Source organism: Pangasianodon hypophthalmus, chromosome 8 (assembly GCF_027358585.1).
Source record: "Pangasianodon hypophthalmus isolate fPanHyp1 chromosome 8, fPanHyp1.pri, whole genome shotgun sequence".
Classification (NCBI taxonomy): Eukaryota; Metazoa; Chordata; class Actinopteri; order Siluriformes; family Pangasiidae; genus Pangasianodon; species Pangasianodon hypophthalmus.
This window is the reverse complement of record NC_069717.1, coordinates 10,851,213-10,872,330: the sequence shown is the minus strand read 5'-3', so window position 1 is coordinate 10,872,330 and position 21,118 is coordinate 10,851,213. Positions and strand designations below refer to the sequence as shown.

At 38.0% G+C, this 21,118-nt stretch overlaps 1 protein-coding gene across 3 annotated transcripts in view; it reads left to right on the top strand.

Annotated features, from left to right (window-relative positions):
• The window catches only part of agbl4 (AGBL carboxypeptidase 4), a 294,079-nt gene that overhangs the window by 55,922 nt on the left and 217,039 nt on the right, over positions 1-21,118 (top strand). Inside the window, exons 2-3 of one of the 3 annotated variants that reach the window (XM_026914614.3) lie at positions 12,754-12,890; positions 13,235-13,350. The exons of 1 other annotated variant lie outside the window; for it this stretch is intronic. In XM_026914614.3, the coding sequence (XP_026770415.1) occupies positions 13,324-13,350 (27 nt within the window). In that variant the 5' untranslated portion in view covers positions 12,754-12,890; positions 13,235-13,323. The remainder of the gene's footprint in view (positions 1-12,753; positions 12,891-13,234; positions 13,351-21,118) is intronic. One more of the 3 variants, XM_026914698.3, reaches the window with a different exon arrangement.

The window sequence follows — 21,118 nt, the reverse complement described above, 5'->3', positions numbered from 1 at the left end:
CAAATGTGTGCACAAAATAAAACAGTGTGCTGTTTATCTGAATTCTGCTTGATTGGCTCAGCATATTGGCCCACTCTGTCCAATCTCAGACGCTGTGTATGAGTGTGTGTGTCTCGCCTGGGGACATTTGCCTGTGTGCATATTGAGGTGCACTGTTCTCCTGTGTTGATTTATTGCCTCTTTTACAGATCCTGCCTGGCACTTAGTGGAGTCACATTCAAAGCTACGTACCACTAAAACAAGCTCTGACAGATTGACACTGTGTGCATTTGTGTGTGACGGCATATTTATATATCTTAGTAGGGACCAGTTGACCTCACAAGGATGGGAATATCTAACAGGTTTGGCGTTGTGGGGACATTTGTCTGGTTCCCACAAGGAAAACTGTGGGAAGAGTTTTCCTTTTATTTAAAAAACTCAGTGTCACAATGTTTCCTTCTGTTTACTGAGATTAATTATAGTCAGATTTAAGTGTAAACATAGCTTTAATTAATTAGCTGTATTATGTACAAGTCTTTTACATGTGTTAGTGCATATGTGAAAATGGATAGCATTATTTACTGGTAAACTGGCAGCCCTGTGTGCATGTGTATGGATGTTTACTGAAGTCCAGTACCTATATGTGTTGCTTGTCTTTGTTTTTGTATATCTACAGTATATAGCAAGGCTAGTCCCACTCACTCTCTCTCACACTCTCACGACGGGAGTGCAGTCTGCAGATAATAAGTGTGAAGGGAGATCCACACACTGCTCCAATTGAGGAGTGCGCTCCATTGCCGGTGTACCAGGGGTCAGAGTCAATTTCAAAAAGAGCATTCAGTCTGTATCACAGTCCAGACCTTCACACTCTCTATCATAAAGCTGCTCTGTAAAGTGTGTGGGGCCAGATTTTATCAAAATACACCCACTATAATCCCACTCTAGATTGGATTTTAAAATGTAAGCAGGTCCAATTCTTGGAGTACACTACATGAAATGTTTTCTTGTCACTGATATGAAGCTAAATTTTGCATTACGCATTTCCTTCTCATTTTTTAAAATTTATTTAAGCCCCTCCAATACGCAAATACCAAATGGATTTCTGTTCACTGTTTAAACTGGTATACAAATTTAAACATATGGTATAACATAATGGAATTCTAGGGCCGATGTAGTGCACTATATGCTCAGTATAATGCTATTTGAGATTCAGCCACAGTAAAACACTGACTCCAATATGTGCCTGTTAAAACTGCTGACATATAATATCATTTATGGGATACATTCTTTGTTTCATTTTTATATTTCTGTAGAAAATTGATACATAAAAAATAAGATAAAGTATGCCAAAATGACAGATATTTAGACCTGCTTTACATCAAGAGATAATAGTCATCTGCTAGGTAGAGGTAGAGATCTGATAGCCAGGATCGGTTTTGGGCCAACAGCAAGTAACTACATCCAACTGTAAATATGGATGAAAGTAAAGAGACAGCATGAAAACATCCAAAGATTAGGGACACGGTAATGTTCAGTGTAGTCTGTATAAAGATGATTTGGCCTGACCCATTAGGAAAACAACGGTTCACCATATTGCAAGAGACAAAACTGCTCATATGATTACAGCAGTCCCCAAAAAGTATGTGTTGCTGTTTCCAACCTGTGATTTTACTTTAGAATAACAGTAACAGTTGTAACACCAAGTGCAATCTGATTTTCCTGTACTACTGTGGTCTGCAGATTAGCATTGCTGTAATGCTGAAATTGAATGAGAGTGTGCTAGCTCAAATGTTTCCACTGGTACAAATATGCACATCATTTATCTTCATGTTTGCCATATATGACCAAAGGTGGACACATGACCATCACACCCATATATGTTTCTTTGCTAAACTGTTGCCACAAATTTGGGAGCACACAATTGTCTAGCATGTGTTTGTATGCTGCAGCACTACAACTTCCCTTCACTGGAGCTAAAGGTCCCAAACCTGCTTTAGCATGACTATGCCCCTGTGCACAGAGCGAGGTCCGTGAAGACATGGTTTGCCAAGGTTGATGAGGAAGAACTAGAGTGGCCCGAGCCCTGACCTCAACCCCACTGAACACCTTCAGGATGAATTGGAACGCAACCTGGGCACCAGACCTTCTAACCTGACATCAGTACCTGACCTCACTAATGCTCTTGTGGCTGAATGAGCACAAATTCCCACAGCCACACTCCAAAATCTAGTGGAAAGCCTTCCGAGAAGAGTGGTTATTATAACAGCAAAGGGGGGACCAGCTCTGTGTTATTGTCTATGGTTTTGAAATGGGCACATGTGGGTGTGATAATTAGGTGTTCACATACACTGTATGGCCAAAAGTTTATGGACAGCTGACCATTATAGCCATATGTGCGTTTTGAACATCCCATTCCAGATTTGGTCACTCCCTGCTGTTATAATAAACTCCACTCTTTTGGGAAGGCTTTCCACTATTCAGCCACAAGCGCATTAGTGAGGTGAGGCACTGATATCAAGTGAGGAGGCCTGGTACACAGTCTGCGTTCAAGACAGGTTCAGTGGTGTTGAGGTCAGGGCTCCTTGCAGGCCACTGAAGTTCTTCCACACCCACCTTGGGAAGCCAAGCTTTATGGAGGTCGCTTTGTGCACAGGGGTATTGTCATGCTGGGACAGGTTTGGGCCTCTTAGTTCCAGTGAAGAAAAATCTTAATGCTAAAGCATACAAAGACATTCCATACAATTGTGTGCTTACAACGTTGTGCCAACAGTTTGGGAAAGAACCACATATGGGTGTGTTAATCAGGTGTCCACCAACTCTTGGCCAAATAGTGTATTTGTTCAGGTGCGGCAAATGTGAAACTTAGTTGTTCGTTAAAATGCAATTTCTTAAACATCTACAATTTTATTGTAATTTTTGTTGCTTCATTATAATTTTATAATTTAAACAGGCATTTTGGTCTGCCTCATTTGTGATTTGGCATGGGTCATTTGTTACTAAAAACAAGTTCATTGTTTGAACAAGTTGATTAAGTATATGTTTTAAGATCATTATTTGGATGTAATGGGGTGATCGTTATTATAATTTGTATTCTACTTGGTGGGTCACGTTGCTGCCACATGTCTCCAGGGTCCTGGGTTCCATCCTGAGCTTGGGTTACTGTGTGTGTGGAGTTTCTGTGCATGTTCTCCATGTGTTTGCATGGATTTCCTTCAGGGTCTCTGGTTTCCTGTGCATGGTGCCCTGTGATGGACTGGTGTCCCATCCAGGGTGTATTCCCACCTCATTCCCATTGTTACCGGGACAGGCTCTCGATCCACCACAACCCTGACCAGGAAATAGAGGTTACTGAAAGTGAGTGAGTGAGTGTAGTCTGTAGTCTACTGCTGGTTTTCTTATTAAATTCTTACAATGAATGAAGTCTTCAGCTTTTGCTATCCTTTAGGAATATTTGGATATTTGGGTCATTATTTGGCCAATCACAGCTGAGAGCGGTTTTTATTTGACTCAGCAGGTCTGTGCCATAGAATTGACTAACAGATGTATTGCTGCCTTCCTGCTCTCTGCATGTGTTGTAGCTTCCTCACGCCACACAGTGTTGGGAGAGAGAGATTTCACCAGCTGTTACCCTTCTGAGTCATACCCTGGATCACTCTTGCCTGCTAGGCCACGCCCACCTGCTACAATATTATTAAAATTTAAAATAGTGCAAATTCTTTTTGACAGCCCCAAGGAATAACACGGAACTTGTTTTATAAGTGGTGATAACATGTTCAACACTTTCTTTTGTGCTAATTAACTAAAGTATGATGTCTGATGTCTGAGGAATGTGTATTTTGGGGATTTGTTTTGTGATTTTGTCTTACCCTATTTGACATGACTGTAATGTGTGAGTGAATATTTATGTGAGTCTGTCTGCGATTGAGGAGTTGAAAGAAAGCAGTCTACACTTTCCTTGCCACTTTTATCCATCATGCCTTGCCCTTCTCTCACCCTGTTGGTTGGTGCTGCTGTTGGCAGTGACAGCTGTCTCACCTCTTTCACACAGACACTCGCTACTGTCTTACTTACTGCCAGCCCTAAGGACTCCAAATATAGCTTTCTTCGTCCTCCTCCTTCCCGCTCTGTCTCCTGCTCTTCTCTGAAGTGTTCTGTAAATATAAGCTGTGAATAGAGGAGAGGATGCTGGGTAAGAGCATTACATCCTCTCTCAGGAGTCTGTGTGTACAGATCAGGTCAGTTTCTCTAGAACCCGGGCTGTGGTTTCTCAGCCCATTAAAAAGTTCTGCCTTCTCCTCAGGCTGCCGAACCCCTTCCTATTCTTCCTATTCTCTCTCTGTACTCTCAGTATCTCTTTTCCTCAACTTCTTTTCCTTCCCCCATTCCAAACATAACCATCTTTATTTTTCATACCTCCTTCACTCTCACGTGACATTCTTTTTCTATTTCTCTTTATCCTACCACGTCTGAGTGGTAGAAAATTTAATTCTCAGAATCTGCTGTTTTTTTTTTCCTGGAATAAGCTCCTCATAATTTCTCCCTCAGTATCATCCAGGGATGTTCACAAGCCACTTTTTTTTTTTTTTTGAGCATAAGGCAAGTCTTTATTCACACACTTTAGCCAACACCGCAACCATTAGCTGTAGGTGTTTTATTAAACAATAAACTGATATATCATTTCTAAGGAAAACACTGCAGTGCCCATTATACAGGGTTCAGCCTATATTTATTAGTATCTGACGAAACTATACACACTAAACATAACGAAATAACACTTATTTGAAAGCATAAAAAAGAATCATAATATAACATAACTTCATTTGCTGGAACTCAGGCTAGACAATAATACACGTACTATCTAAACTAACCAACATTTCTCTGTGTTTTAATGTGTGTTATATAAAAGTTATTTTGCCATTCCCCTTATATTGATGCTGCACTTATTGCACTTTGCTCATATCCACCACACTAAAATTTTGTAACTGAACACTATATTAACATCTGATTTGAAGCAGGGGCATTGTAGAATTAAATAACCAAATAAAACAAAACATCTAGAGGTTATAAAGCTTTTTTTTCCCCTTTTTTCATTTTCCAGCATTTAAAACCCAGACTAAGTCTTATTTATTAAATAATTTACTTGTGAGCACCCTGTTTTTAAACAGTATATTTTGATTCCACATATCTGTGGACACTCTGCACTGTTCTCCATGAGATTAAAGTATCCTATAGTTTTCTACTCTTCAAAATGCACAAGGTTTATTGTTAATACATATCAAAGTGTTGCACTGCATTAGGCCTATTAAACAATATCTCAAAACCTGAACAAAAACTGACAGATAAACGCTACAGTAAGTAAGGGAGATATGATGATATAATATCGATATCATGATAAATTGTGTCACAGTATGATTTTCAGAGATATCATGGATATCGTGATATCTTTTTATTATTATTATTATTATTATTATTATTATTATTATTTGAATAATTGCAATTTGACTGCAAGCAGATGGTTTGATATTAAAATGTTCTTTAAATCCTTAAAAATGTAAAATGGTAATGTTTTTACAGATTTTTACATTTTTCTGTGTTAAATAATTTACATTTATTTTTTATTAAAAGTAAAATTGTAGACATTTAGTAACAAAGTATCATCAAAAAATTTTTTTTAATGCAACACTACTGTTGCTGGACATTTGTTAGAATCCTATATATCATGATACATATCATGTATCTCAGAAATGTCTTTGAGAATCGTGATATGACATTTATGTAGAGGAGGGTCATGTTTTTACTGTGTTGCAAGATAGTCTTAGTTGCTTAATCATTTCTTTCTGCATGCTCTGTCTTGGGAATAGGTATAACAATAATAGTTCTTGAAAAAATATGGTTAATAATCCTTTCTAGTCAGAAAGATAATAAGTGACAAGCAATATTGCACAGGGAAGAGTGTGGTTATACTGAGTATCAGCAGGGCTGTGATTTGGCCATGACCAATCACTGTTCAGTATAACTGCGTGATTGCGAGGGAAATATGGCTTTTATACAACAGTTCTATAAACAACAAATAGATATCAAGTAAGTGACATTTCAGACACAATATGGCCAAACATTTGTTTATTTTTGCTCCGCTAGTGGAAATAGATCCCGAAGAAACCACACTCACTTTATAGCATGTTGGCTAGCTTTCTAGCTAGCTCACATTAATTTGTACATTTTGGTTAAAGGTGCTTCTGGTGAAATTGGCATCCCTTCTTCCTGTTCATCTTCATCTGATGAGCTTTCATATTTTTAGTCAAGGGTTATATTCCTATCGTTTGCCATGTCCACTGATGACACTACTGTAGTAACCATTTTGAACTCGGAAGTGGAATTTTACATGGCGAACACAGACGAGCGGAGTGATACACACAGTCAAACCTCCCAGTGAGGTTATAGTAAATATAAGCACTTTTGGAACGCCGCGTGATTGATCAAACAGTTGGACCAAAACTAACTGTTGTATAATGAATAACACTAACTATCATATCAGGATAAACAAACTCCTCTGTGGGTAGCACGTTTTGGATATCATTTTATATTTAAATTTTACATTTTAGTTGCTTTTTCTAATCTTCTGTAACCAAGGATACCTGTTTTTCTAACTCACCTTTTGGGAACTGCAACAGTGTTATGAAAACAGCTCTGCTCTGAGTTTCACACGTCTTTCTTCCAGCGCTTTACTGCTGCAAGCTGCACAGGAATAGCACTGAACATGACAGTCAGAGAACTGACAGACAAAGGTTGGAAAAGAACAGTTTCATTTATTTACTGTGTTATTTTGGTTTTTGTTCCTGACTCAGTTTGGTCATGCTTCAGTCACTCTTTTTTAGTTATTTATTTTTTTTCATTGTTCAAATATAAATAGACCCCTTTTTATGTCTAAAGACTGCTTTTTTCTGTTGCTTATATTATGTGCCACAATTTAGCTGACTATTTCAACACAGCATATAACACATTTCCATTGATGGGGAAAAACAGGAATAGAAGTGATAGCAAGAGAGGAACGTAAGAATGACATGGTGGCCATGCTTTTGTGGGTGCATTGTTGTGAGCTGTCCTTGGTCCTGAAAAAAGCTCCTCTGGCTTGTGGCAGAAAGCACTGAGCTGATTTCTGTATTAAATAATGTGAGATGGAGATCATTTCGCTCTCAAAGGATTCTTCTTTTCAGTGATGAAGAGAGACAGGAAAAAATGTCTTGTTTGTGTTGCATATGTACAGTCACTGCTTCTTAGTCTTGCAGGTTCCGGTGAATAGACTTCAAGGGCTAGTCTCAAAGAGCTGCCCATCTTTTCAGAGTTCACAGTGTGCCTCTTCATGACAGGCTTTCTGAAAGGAAGACTACAAACATTCTGCATGTGAAAGATATCCAGGCACTTTTAGCAGCCACTTTTACATGTATTTGTGTTTCCACACACACTTGACTTGTGTGTTTGATGCTATTCCAAATGTTGTCAGTGAAACTTGCTGTAATGGATGGAGAGGATGTGGTGGAGCAGTTGGAACAAACCAGGCAGAAATTAGCTTTGCTAAATCTACACTTACCTTGGTGACTCTGTACAATCTCAAAGGCAGTTAAAGCAGCAGACAGTTATTGCTTTTGTCATCCATGTCTTTGGGAGAGTTGGCAAGAGATACTGATAATTAAGTTACTATGACACACTGAATGTAGCTTGACCTTAGAGAAAAATCTCACCATGTTTCATATTATATTGTTGTTTTATTAAATGCATTGTGTTGTTTGTGTTTATGTCCCAACTTAATTAGCATGTACCCTCTCTGTAACTGCTGTGTGTGTGCGTGTGTTTGTGTTTTCTCTCATTATAGGGATCAAATGATAGGAATAGTTTTGAGCTTTTATTTTTAAAAAAATCAAAGGAGCCCAAAGATATCCTTAAGGTTTCCTTAAGACACGGTTTGCCAGCCAGGGGAGGGTTGTGGAGGGTTCAAAAGACTGATAGAAATATCAATGTCATGTTTAATTAAATGTTAAAAATATAAATTTTTAAATTTTTAAAAATTAAAAAAAGAATACTGTTTTAGTATGTTAAAATGTTTTAAGATGTTAATATATTTCACAAACTGAAAAGTAACCTGCTTTAAGTAGCAAGTTTTGCATATGTCATCATTACAAAAGGTTAAAATTCTGAGAGTTGCTTACATCAAATAATTTAGGTTGAAGGGGTTCAGCTGACCAGAGGTTTGCCTTAAGGTTACTGTACTGTACTTAGGGAATGTGCGTGTGTGTGTGTGTGTGTGAGAGAGAGAGAGAGAGAGCGAGAGAGAGAGATGATAATTCATTAAGGGCACTGGGGGCAACCATGATACATTTATATATTTGCTATATTTATATTGGATTGCATTTAGTAGGGTTAGGGGAGTGCAGCAAATCCATTAAGTCGCCTAACTTGTTCCTTTAACAAATACATTTTTGACCAGAAGTGATGAACATGATTTGTGAGATCATGTGCAATATGTACTATCATCCTATGATGCCCCATAACTATCGTTGACAGTACTATCACTTGTGGCTTTGGAGGGTTGCAGGCTGGCCAGAAATATGTAACGTGTGTCATGTACGTCAAGTTACATCATTACATCAAAAAAAGCTGGTTATCAAACAGCTGTAGGGGCTAATTATTAGCATTAGCATTTAGTCAGTTCTTTTTTATTATTAATTCATGACCTACATGTTAACTACATGGTAACAAAGTGAGTAATGCTTACAAAACTGAAGTTGAGACTGTAAATAAATCTGACGAGTTATTTGCTGTAAGCTCATTATAACATTGTAGTAAATTATATAAACTGTGTGTGCATGCGTTCTGTGTTGAACAGCAGCAGAGATGATTATTAAATTCTTGTGTTCCATGCGTGGAAGGCTAGCACGGCTGTATCTGTTCGGCCGCAAGGACAAAAGAAGCTAAGATGCATCAGAGAAAGATGTTTTTGTTGCTTTGCTCCAAAATCAGACAGCAGGCTGTTAAGGTTTGTATAGGAGTACAAAACAGGCAAAAAGAAAAGACAGCTGCAGACACCACGTTTTCCGACAGACATTGAAATCGTCCAACTTGATAGCCATCGCGATCTGTTTCTGATACCTGAGACTGGAATCAGTTGACTCAAGCCTGTCTCCCAGGTCTGCAGAATTTTGCCAAATGCTAATTCTTTTATCACTGTATCATAGATTTGGTACTATAACATTAATACCAAGAGTCTATAGCCTTCAACTTGTCTAATTATTATTGTTGATAAAGGAAAGAAAGTGGGATTTCCTTTTCTGCCTTTCCTCCCCCTTTGTTTTCTGCTCTTTCTGACACTTTCACTCTGTCCAAACTTTCAAATAAAACCACAGATGCAGCACACGACTCCAGCTTTCTTCACATGGCTCCGTGTACCCTTTTGCTTGCCTTTGTCAGTGTGTCTGTTCGCTGAGGTCCGTAATTGGAAATTTCCACTAGTGAGCTGTCAGTCAGTCTCCCATGTTGCATGTTCTTTTAAAGACTACTCGGGTAAATGCAGCATTGTCTAGGCAAGAGTGAATTTAGTTTCTTGGCTTTATCTAAATTGAATATCTGCCTTGTTGTTTTGTGCATGTGATGCACAACTGTCTATGAAAAAATGACAGATAACAAAAAAGAGAGAAATATGATTTAGGCGAGCACTTGATAATCCTCGGCAGGAATATTCCACCCGACAGTGTGTTAATAAAGGAAACAGCATGCGGCAGTGATTAAAGTGGTTTATATTTCAGTCCAGCAGCCTCCTCTCTCTTCAAAATGCACCTCTTGCTGAGCACTCGTTGTTGGGGGGGGAGGGGGGTGCGACTGCTCACACAAGACGGCTGATAGGCAGAGCTGTCAACACTGATGTGGCCAGGAACAAGAAACCCTTTACCTTGTTTCCAGTCGTCTTTAAACCTGGAGCTGATTTGCTAAGGAATAACATTTCTTATTTCTGTTGTTAGTGTTCTCTATGCAATATATAATCCAACTTTTTTCAAGAGTGTGTCTTGCTTTTGTGTGACAGTTTATCCCTGTTCAAACGGTGCTTGTGGTTGGATTGCTACAGTAAGATTATGACGAGTTGCACAAAGAGGTGTCATGGCCCGTGTTTGATATTTGAATAGAAAAGTGCTCTATTTTCAAGACTTACAAAATTATATCTTCACGTTGCATGCTGCTGACTTTTTGTTCTTTAGTGACGATATGAAAGTAAGAGTGCTTATTTAGTTGCATCTTTCTTTTAACCTTATGCTTTCATAATGGAATGTTCAAGATGCAAAAGAAAGAACAGTGGAGACAGAAGAACAATGCTGGCTCCAGATAGAGTGAAGATGTCGTCATTACTTTCTGTGGTGATAACCTACATGGGTCATAGACATTTACAGTTTTTCTTTCTGATGAAATCTATGTACTTATTGAACTGCTTTTCTTTGATGTAGCATGTTATTCATTCAGTGTTTACGGAATAAAACATGACAGAGCATTTTATTATAGTAAAATAATCAATTACAGGGTGGCTACTATCTTCACTGTTCTTTCTCAAAGTTTAAATTCTTCCAAATTTTTCATTATGAATATTTAAATTTTTTTTTATATTTATGGTTTTTTTAATTCCTCTTATGCCTCAGCAATTTGCCGACGATTACAATTTTTGTTTATTAAATAAAGAATGATGTCATACTTTTTATTCATTTATACTTACGTTTAATGTTGTGGAAAGTCAGTTGTGAAAAGAAGTTCCTGTTATTACTTACATTATAGCATTTGTTCCCTCACCAGCCTCTCTCTTTTTCTCTCTCTTGAACCTGAATAAGACAGTAAAAAAGGGCAGCTTGTCATGTTGCCGAGAAACCCACAAAGCCCTCGATCCTGAAGACTCTCCTATGTCTGAAAACTTAAAAGATCCGCCTTACCTCTAACTATTACAGAATGCTGACACTGGAGACTCCTTCCAAAATGCTAAATAATGCTAAATTCTCTTCACAGAAAATGTCACCAATTTTACACATTTTTAAAATCAAATCTATTTATGTGGCTCGTCCACCACACAAGTCCCTGCGTAAGATGTTGCTATGGAAATTACAGTATAATGTGCATTAATATAAACCTTGCATCCAGAGCTACTGTCCACCCTGTGTTGTTGTAGAAAATTAATCAACACCTTCTGACCAATCGGGAATGAGCAACAGCACTGTAGTATAATGTTAATGCAGTTTTAAATGTGCTTTATTGCAGGGGATCTCAAACCTTTTGCAGCCATGGACCCCTTTAACTGTAAAATAAATTCCACGGACCTCTGCAGTACAGACATGAACATTATTTAAATTTGTCAAGTAATATTTTACTTTTTTACTAGAACCAAAGAGCTTTCTACTCCTGAACCTTCCATTGATAGAACACGTTAGGTTGGAGTTGACTTTGGTGCTTGGACCCCTAAATATAGTAACTTTGATAATGTGGGATGTAATTTCCACCACTGCAACTAAATAAAAAAAATAAATAAATAAAATAATAATAATAATCATGGGTCCTTGCCCCTCTCCACTTTGAGAACCACTGCTTTAGTGAACAGGTTGGATATTTCATTCTTTTTCTAGTTACTCTCAGTTCATCCACACTCTCAGAGTTGTTCTAGTTAATATCACTTCATCTACACTCTGTAATTTCGGCCTGGCTTTGCTAAAGCTGACAGTTATTTGGAGAATATAGCACCCTCTCACTTTGAGTGAAGGAGCTGAAGAGGCATGTGTGTTAAGGGTTAGCAGAATATTAAACGATGGGAGAGGTGCTGGTTGACTGACAGTTAGACAGACGCAAAGTCACCCCGTCAATCAGGTGATCAACGTAGGGTCTTTTGCAGTCACACACACACATCTCCACTGCCATACTCTAATGCCACTGCAACTATATAGACACACAAACAAATTCAAACACACACATACTCGTCTTCCAGTGCTAACGTGCTATAACCTGGTAATTAGTTTGTTTTGTTTCGGATATTTAGTGTGGATTTAATGTTCTATTTTGTGATGCTAAAGCATGTCACATAATGTCTGATGTTTGTGAAACATAGTATCTGCAAAGTCCAGCTTTTTCTTTTAGTTGCTCATTTCATTTCATACCAGATTAATTAAAAATAATCTGTGCTGGGTGAGAAGCCCATTTGGATTTTATGAGCCTACAAAAGTTAATTAGTTTTCTATCTGTGCAAGTTTTTTTTTTTTTTTGAAAAATAAAAGACGTCTTTTCACCCTCGCATGCACTGTATAGGGGAAAATTGGGGAAAACGTATGTGCTTGGTGTATGCGCTGGAGTTCTCGTTAGCGGCATTGCTAATTAGCAGGAGATAAAGGAGTGAAGGTGAGAATCCCATCGCAGAAATAGACGTGTGAGTTTTCACAAGCAGCTGCTTTGTGGAACAAGCCAAGTCATTTAAAAATAATGTCAAGTCCAATGAAGTTCATTCTGCAGTGTGTACCTGTATCCAGCTGAGATATCGTATGTGCTGTAGCATTTTCACATGTACTTCATAATACACAGATATTTCAAACATTCTCCTCTCCATCCATATTCAAGCGGCATTTTTTCTAAATTACAGCCAAAATCGTCCTGTCTTGTTATACATCTTTTCTGTATAATGCATGCTTCATATAGCTCAGTGTAAATTCCTGTGATATATTTGTTAAGTGTCTTCTTAAGAAACTAAATATATGTTTCTTATTATAGGTAACCAACCCATTATAGGTACTTTGGCCCGCATAGGCATAATTATTGGCATCTTGGGGCCATACAGGTGACCAGCCTATGGCAGGAATGCATGAAGATAAAAGAATAGGAGATAAAAGCCATGAGAGAGGGTTCAGGTAAATGTGGCCTCACACACAGCCCTGTTATTTACTGGCCGCTTTCTCTGATCATGCCTTTAACAGGACCAAATTGGCTCTCTCTCAGTATTATGAATAGTGGAGTCTGTTTACATCTAATCAATCCGGAGCCCTATAGCAGACTGTGGCCTTCTTTGTGATCCTATTTGCAGTACTGAACTTATTTATCCAAAATGTGCTTGAGGTTTTCTTTCCCACATATAGGTGATACTTTGGTGCTGCGCCCAGGCACATAACAAACTGTATATTTTTTTTCCATTAAAACACACTTTAATTATTAATCCGTTCTGAGAAAGTAACCCGCCTTGTTTCCAATTTGGTAGTGACATGAATGCTGCTTGAGGTCAGGTGAGGGTGAGAGAGAGAGAGCAGAGCAGAGAAGGAAGGGGCAAAGCAGCAGTAACATAAACTAATGAGAGAAAAGAGCTGGACAGAGCAGGTAAGATATTTGCCTTTTCCGGTAATGCTTGCATGTTAATTACCCTATGAGTATGATTTCTAGATAGTAAGTTCCTATTGTTAAGAAGCCAACAATCTGTTGCATTAGTACTCGAATTGTGTAAATTCATGGTACAGGTACAGGAAAGCTTATAAATTTAGCAGGCTCTCATTTTTTGCACACATTGCCACTATAGCAGAGTATATGACGAGGACAGTCCACTGGAATACAGAAATGTTGTTTATAAGACAGTAACGTGTATAACACTGAAAAATTATACTGCACATAACACACAAAATTAAAATTTAACCAAAAGAAGAAATATCCAAACTACAGGGAAAACAAACATGGGTAGCAGAAAAACATCAAAAGAAACATCCAGCAACAAAGTGCTAGGGCAGAGATGAGCTGTATATATATATATATATATATATATATATATATATATATATATATATATATATATATATATATATATATACAAAGTTAGAAAAGGAGCCAGGGTAACTAGAGACATAGAGGGCAGAGTTATGACCAAACCAGAAAGTGCCTAAGATGTAATGACAAGACTAGAGGTGGTGTGTGAACTAAAACAGGAAGTGACTGTGACAAAGTTAGGCAAACCTTGACAGCATGGACTGATCTACTGACTAGTTCACATTTATTGAGCGTGTAACACACCTTGCTACACCATTCAATCACTTACATAGTAGAATAATCCACTTTAATGTGGTTACACAATGCATTTTCAAGTGGCAAAATATTAATATTGATAAAGGTAATTCAAATCAATATCAGTTTCTTATTTCAATTAGCATACATTTGAATGCTCTTTCAGCTATCTCCCAGTGCTTATAACAACTGCACTCTACTGAGAAGCAGTGTACAACCCGTCTTCCATTGATAAAATATGCCAAATATATCACTAACTTTCAAGATATATTGGAGGTTTTTTTACTCTTTTATGTGATACATGATTTCTTATGATATTTCTTATGGTGTTTAGATTTATAATTTCACCTAGATGACATCACATGTGGAAGGCCTGCATGATTTCAGTTTACACTCATACTCTCATACTCTCTCATACTCTCATACACTCATACTCTGGAAACGCAGCTCCGCATCTGCAGTCAGTATTAAAGGGATAATATTAATTTGAAACAGATCTTTGATTAAAGGATTCTGGATCAGTTACAGTATATACCCAGAAATTGTATGGAGCATTGTAGGAGTAATGAATTTTAATAAAGCAGAAGCACTGTGATTAACACAGGAATTCATCCCAAAAGCTAAATAAATTTCTAGATAAAAATGTAAATTTAGCAATGTAAATGTGTAAAAATAGTAGCTCCACTAATTATTATGCTATTTTAATGGTAGTCAGCACTGCAAAGAAAAAAAGTAAAGAAGTAATCTGTAAAGAAGTAATCATTTTTAAGTGGTATTGTCAGCCGCAGGAGTCCAGCTGACAGGCCTGGGAGTTCCTTCACTCTTTTTTATTCCAAATCACTGAGACACACACACACACACACACACACACACACACAAACACATACATTCACACACGCGCACCAGGACTGTCTTCAGCCTGTCAGAGAAAGAGTGTTACTACTGCTTCATCAGTTGCAGCAGTCAGAAAAGGCACTGATGAAATTTGTCAGATTGATCAATTACTTCCTGCATCACTGATTGGGCTGGGGTTGGGGATGGGGTTGGTGTGTCATCTTGGTCTCTAAGCCAGCAAAAATATCCTGTATTTGAGCTATCTCTCATCCCCACCTGCCCAAATAAACTCCTCAACACTAAATGCATCTAGCTTTATATTAAAGGCCATAAAATAAAACGCTTATTAAGGAAAACCGTCCTCTGTGCTTACCGAAGGTCAAGCCATATTGGAATTTTGTTTGCCGGTTGCTCAGCTGTAAACGATTCCATCCTACGTGTCAATACTTTGTAATTAGTTCCACCTCCCTGAGCATCGGATTGAAGGTGATTCTGGTAGAGGAGCCAGTTGGGGAGATTTGTTCCTTCATGCACTCTGTATATTTTCCATGCTGTCAGAAACACACAGACAGGTGGCCCTTTGCTCTGTCCATCATGAAGCTCTATTAGTTTACACTGCTCCACTGGAAGGGCATGGAAAAAGTGCAGTTGGTGGGCAATGCTGATGCAAATCACTGATATGGCTATTACTATCTCTGATCTCCACTGCATGATTTCAGGAGTCTTTTAATAGTATTATTATTATGACTCATCACAAGTAATGATCCCAGTAAAACCTTGGCTGAGTTCTACAAAATACTATGCAATGTCATGTTCTCCTTTTCATATTACACGAGGAAGATCTTCTAATGACAGACCAGCGATTAAACAAAATTATTGCATTCTGCTTATGTCATCAATCTTGTGTAAACTGGGCTTGTGCAGAAAATGGGGTCACATAAACAGAAACAAGCCCTTGGTGTAATAGTAACAATGCTATGCCTAGAGAAAACATGTTTTAAAAAGTGAAGAAGAAGAGTTTGGAGCCGTTCATGCTTGGGTAAAAGAGGACAAAGTGTAACGCACATTCTTCAAATTGAGCTTGATAAGGATACATTTTCTATCTGTTGGCATGCATGGTAGTTATATTAATTAATGTAAGCAAGTCGGTATTTTAAATGATCGCTTCCACAAATGAAAATTTCACTTTGTATTTTGAGTTTTGCGTCATCCTATGCTGTCCTTCTATTGGTGGCTTTTAGATGAGCATCGTAGCAGAAGTCACACGCCAAGATTTTATTCAGAAATGTCTGACAAGGCACAGTGGCACACTATGATTTACATTATCAGTGAGCACATCACATTATGCGTTGTAGGACCATTGATCTCAACTCACGCCCAAAGTATTCCTGTACGATGTGTGATTTTTGTCTACGACAACAAAATTGGGCTGCAAATCATACAGTGTATTGCACCCCACAGAGGCAGACTTTTCTGTCCCAAACACTGTAGGGAACACACACACACACACACACAGTCGTCATTTATGATCTCATAATCGGGGTCTCTGTAGGATTCATCTACTGTCTAATCTCCTCTACACCCCCTGTGTTTCATGTTTCCTTTCCCCTGATGTTCTCCCTGTTGAGATGAGTGTGTCTGAAATGGCCTGCAGTTTGTGGCATTTCGAGAGGGACAGTGAGTAATTGGGTGGGTGCTGAAGCAAGGCCTCCTCTCTCCCTTTCTGCTGAATGATGAGGCTTGCACTCTGACTGAGGTTTTCAATTAAAGGTACTTATCTTAATTGAACATTTGAAATGTTTTATTTACAACAAAGTGAAGGCAAAAGAATACAGCCGGTATGCCTTACTCTGAGAGAAGCTTGGCTAAGGTTTTTGATATTGTGTAGATTCACGAGTTTTCATATCTTAGTCAAGGTCATGGATCTAAGCCTATTAATAATAATTAACTCAATACCAAAGTCATCATCAAGTAGGCTATACTATACTACACACATCATTTTCTTAAAATATTATACTGTTTCAGTGCTCTGTTTACACTCATTCTGAGAAAGTGTGTATTATTTCTTTTTAAGAATTCTTTTTAGCACAGGATAAATGTTCACAGGAGACAGATGGTTGTATTTATAGTTGAGTTACACCTGTATAATGAGGGTTTTATACAGAAACTGTACACCACAGTGTTTAGTCTTCAAAGTTTTTATGTTTTTTTTTTAACAGTACAGTTTTACACATATGGGATGGAGTTTGAGTAAAACAGAGGCTTGCTTAGTTATGCACAATTCTGAACTTGAACGTAAGCGCATATTTGTTGTGTGATTTCGGCTCAAGCAAGTGGTATTAAGTGGCGCCCCACTGTCTACCATGACAGAGGCCAAATAATAATAATAATAATAATTATTATTATTATTATTATAATTATTATTATTATTATTATTAAATTTATAGTACCATTCCTTTAAAGTATTACAATTTTTATTTTTTACTGAAGACTTGGGTATTTTTTCGCTGAGAACTTGGGTACGCTGAGGACGTGGGTACACCGGGGACTTGGGTACGCTGAGGACTTGGGTACGCTGAGGACTTGGGACAGTATTTTAATTCAAGACATTGATTATCTCTAGGATGGAATTCTTTATGGATAAAATTATGAACAACATTTACTTCAAGTGAGCTGTGAGTTTACCAGCTGAATGCTCGGTCAGCTTATCCTTCAAATCGTCAGCACATTTTCTTTACAGAAGAGTGCATCAACTAAACAAACACATTGGCATTCCTTTTATTAATTCAGCAACTTAAAATAGCAAATTAAAAGAGAGATAGATTATATTCCACTCACACATTACGATTTCATGACCTAAGTTTAGTAACTTGTGGCTTCATTACATTGTGTGCACGATATAAAACAATAAAATGCAAAATAATAGAATGTAATGGATCAAGTGCTATTTTATAAGCTTTTTTTTTATAAAATTAAAAAGGGATTGAAAAGGGAAGCCATTATGTTAATTTAAACCAAATTTGCAGGTTTGATAATTAGAACTAGGTCTGTTCATGCAATAGTATTTTGGAAGACTCCTGTTATTTTATTGTTTATTATGAGTTATTAGTTTATTTCAGTGCTTCTCATTCATGGCATTTGGTAGACACCCTTATCCAGAGTGACTTACAATTATCTCGTTTATACAACTGAGCAGTTGAGGGATAAGGGCTTTGCTCAGGGGCCCAGCAGTGGCATCTTGGTGGTGCTGGGATTGATCTCATGACCTTCAGATCAATAGTCACTGAGCTACCACTGCCCACAGTGTATTAGTCTTTTTTATCTTAATTTTTAAAATGTCTCTGACTTTTATGCTATGTCACATTACATTTGACAGCAAAGAAAAAAAAATTCTTCTTCAGTCTTTCCTATTACAGATTTTATGTTATTTTTGTGGTTAAAGGCAAGTGCTTATGTTTAAAGGAGGTGGTCCGGATGCTACTGAAAAACCCTTTCTCTGATTCTACTATTCAAGAAAAATCTGACAACCTTGTAGGCATAAAGTATATGTAGGTGATGTGCATAATCTGAATACGGAGTGTAGAATAGACAATGTCTAAATATGTGCAGATTTATAATATAAATATTTATGTGACTTTTGGAGTTAAGGCACAAACTCTGCATACAGTCCAAAAAAGAATAACAAGGCCAAATAAGAACTTTTGTACATACTGTCTTATGTTTTCATTATTGAATAGACCTTGAACTCATTTGCTATTACTCAGGTTTTTTGCATTTTTTGTTTGCGTTTTAATTAACACACTATCTTGATACAGGGATGATCAGCATACCATGTAATTCTTATGTGCTGCATGTCGTTGGCATTGATGCATGTAGGAAGGAGCATGCAGCTGTTAATTTGTTTCACTGACAACATTAGAATGTGTTCACAAAGGCAGGCAAGAGTGTGGCCACAGATTAGCCTCAAACAGGATAGAGAAAAATAGCCCCGACTTTTCCAGCTTGATTATAATGCTCCTGTTTCTTCCCATAACTAATCAGCTCTATTGTACTGCAGTCAATATGATTCCACTGTCATCAATGTGATTATGCTAATGTAGCTGCAAAATGTCACCTCCATCCCTGTGAAACAGCAGCCATGTGAGGCAAAGTGACTCGATCATTTAGCTGCTTGATATTTTAGAAAGAATACAAAACTTTTTTCCCCACCAAGAAGCCAGTGATGATTGTTTGAAATTACTAGTTTGGGGAAGAGATAGCAGAGGATCATGCAGCGAGGATAGAAATAGCCATGAAGTTGATTGAAATAAGAGTTAATTATGCCTGTTTGTAAATTTAAGCAGCAGTGACTGCTGTAGCCCATTTTCAGTTCAAGATTATCAGCCTATGGTGTGTGAAACAGAGAGAAATGACAAGGCTAGAGAGAGAGAGAGAGAGAGAGAGGGAGAGAGAGGGAGAGAGAGGGAGAGAGAGGCCTTGAGTGTGATTCATTACAGGCCAGTCCACTGCCCTCCAAATGAAGTACCTGCCAATATTTAATCCCAATAGTCTATTACCCAAGTCACACACACACACACACACACACACACATGCACACAAACACACACACAGTCCTCCTGCTTTCCCATCACTGCTGTCCTCACAAGGACAGAAATTAGAGGCCATCATCCAGCATGACTGTGTGATTCCTTATCTCTTTTCGCTAAATAAGGAATCACACAGTATACCCCCCCTTAACACACCCACATACACACAGGTTTGTCTTGCTATCCTTTTGAGGAGCATCCATAATTATTAATGCGGCAGTAATGCTAATTCTACAGCTGAATCTAACCCTAGCCTTAACTTTTATTTATTTTTTTTTTTAAAAGCAGCAACTGAAGGCGGCTGCAGTAAAGGCCTGGCAAAGCATCTCAAGAGAGGAAATTCAGCATTTGGGAATGTCCATGGGTTCCAGATTTCAGGCAGTCATTGAATGCAAAGAATTTGCATCCAAGTATTAAAAATAATTCTAGTATTTATGATTATGGTAGGTTGTCCAATTACTTTTGAGCCTGTGAAAATGGAGGGACTCTGTAAAAAATGTCTGTAATTCCTAAACGATTAATGCAATATTTTTGTTAAACCCCTTGAATTAAAGCTGAAAGTCTACACTTCGATCACATCTTGATTGCTTCATTTCAAATCCATTGTGGTGGTTTACAGAGTCAAAATTCGTGTCACTGTCCAAGTACTTATGGACCTGACTGTATATGTGAAACACACACACGCACACACACACACACACACACACGCAGGTGCATTGCAGTTCTCATTATCTTGGAATCTTTCAAACTTTGATAAATGTGCTCAAGAAACACCAATTTAACTTCATTTACCAATCCAGCAATGCACACAAGACACCCTTAAATAAAGTACAACAGCAGATTCATTTTGCTTGCACATGCTTACTCCTATGTATCTTCTGTAAGCAGGATGGTGTGTGTGTGTGTGTGTTCAGTAACCACCGTGCTGCTACTCTGCTAACCCATGACAGTGAGTGAGCTTTGTGTGTGTTAGTGTTTGCGTGTGTTTGGAGTGGAAGACATGTTGCTCTGTAATGAGAGCATGTTGAAGCTGGAAGTCTGTGGAATTAAGAAAGGAAGGTTCTGTTCTCCTCAGACAGGCCTGACCTGATGTACTCTGGGAGAGTGTATGACAGCCTGGCTTGTTTCCATAGGCAGACGCTTCCTCTGAATTATAACCATTCCCATCATTACTGCCCTTAGTTATGGAGCCTGGTCACATTGCAGAGATGTAATGTTTATTAAGCCTGCTGTCTCTGTCTCACTCAGTCGCTCCCTCTCTCTCAGTTCAATTCAATTTTCTGCTTCTGTTTGAGGGTACATTATTCTGTTATTATTATATTCTATTGTATTTTTATGTTAATTTATCCTAGGTTTTTTTTCCTGTACTGTCTAATTCACTGATTTGTTTCAATTTAGTCTGTGTTTATGGATTTCTGTTTCATGTTTTGTTTTGATGTTTTGGTCCTTGGTCGAATTCGTCTGCTGGTTGCCATTTGTGGCAGCGTTTCAGACCCAAGCTTGAGTGGCAGATTTCCTCTGGCCTTGATCTTCCATGTGAGATGTGCATCCACTGGTCGTGTATTGAGTGCAGCACCTGATCACCATGCTTTTTTGATGGCAGGGATGTTTGCTCTGCTTTGTTGCTTTAACTCTCTGTTTGCACTGTTTGGTGCCATTGTTTTGAGTGGTCTCTA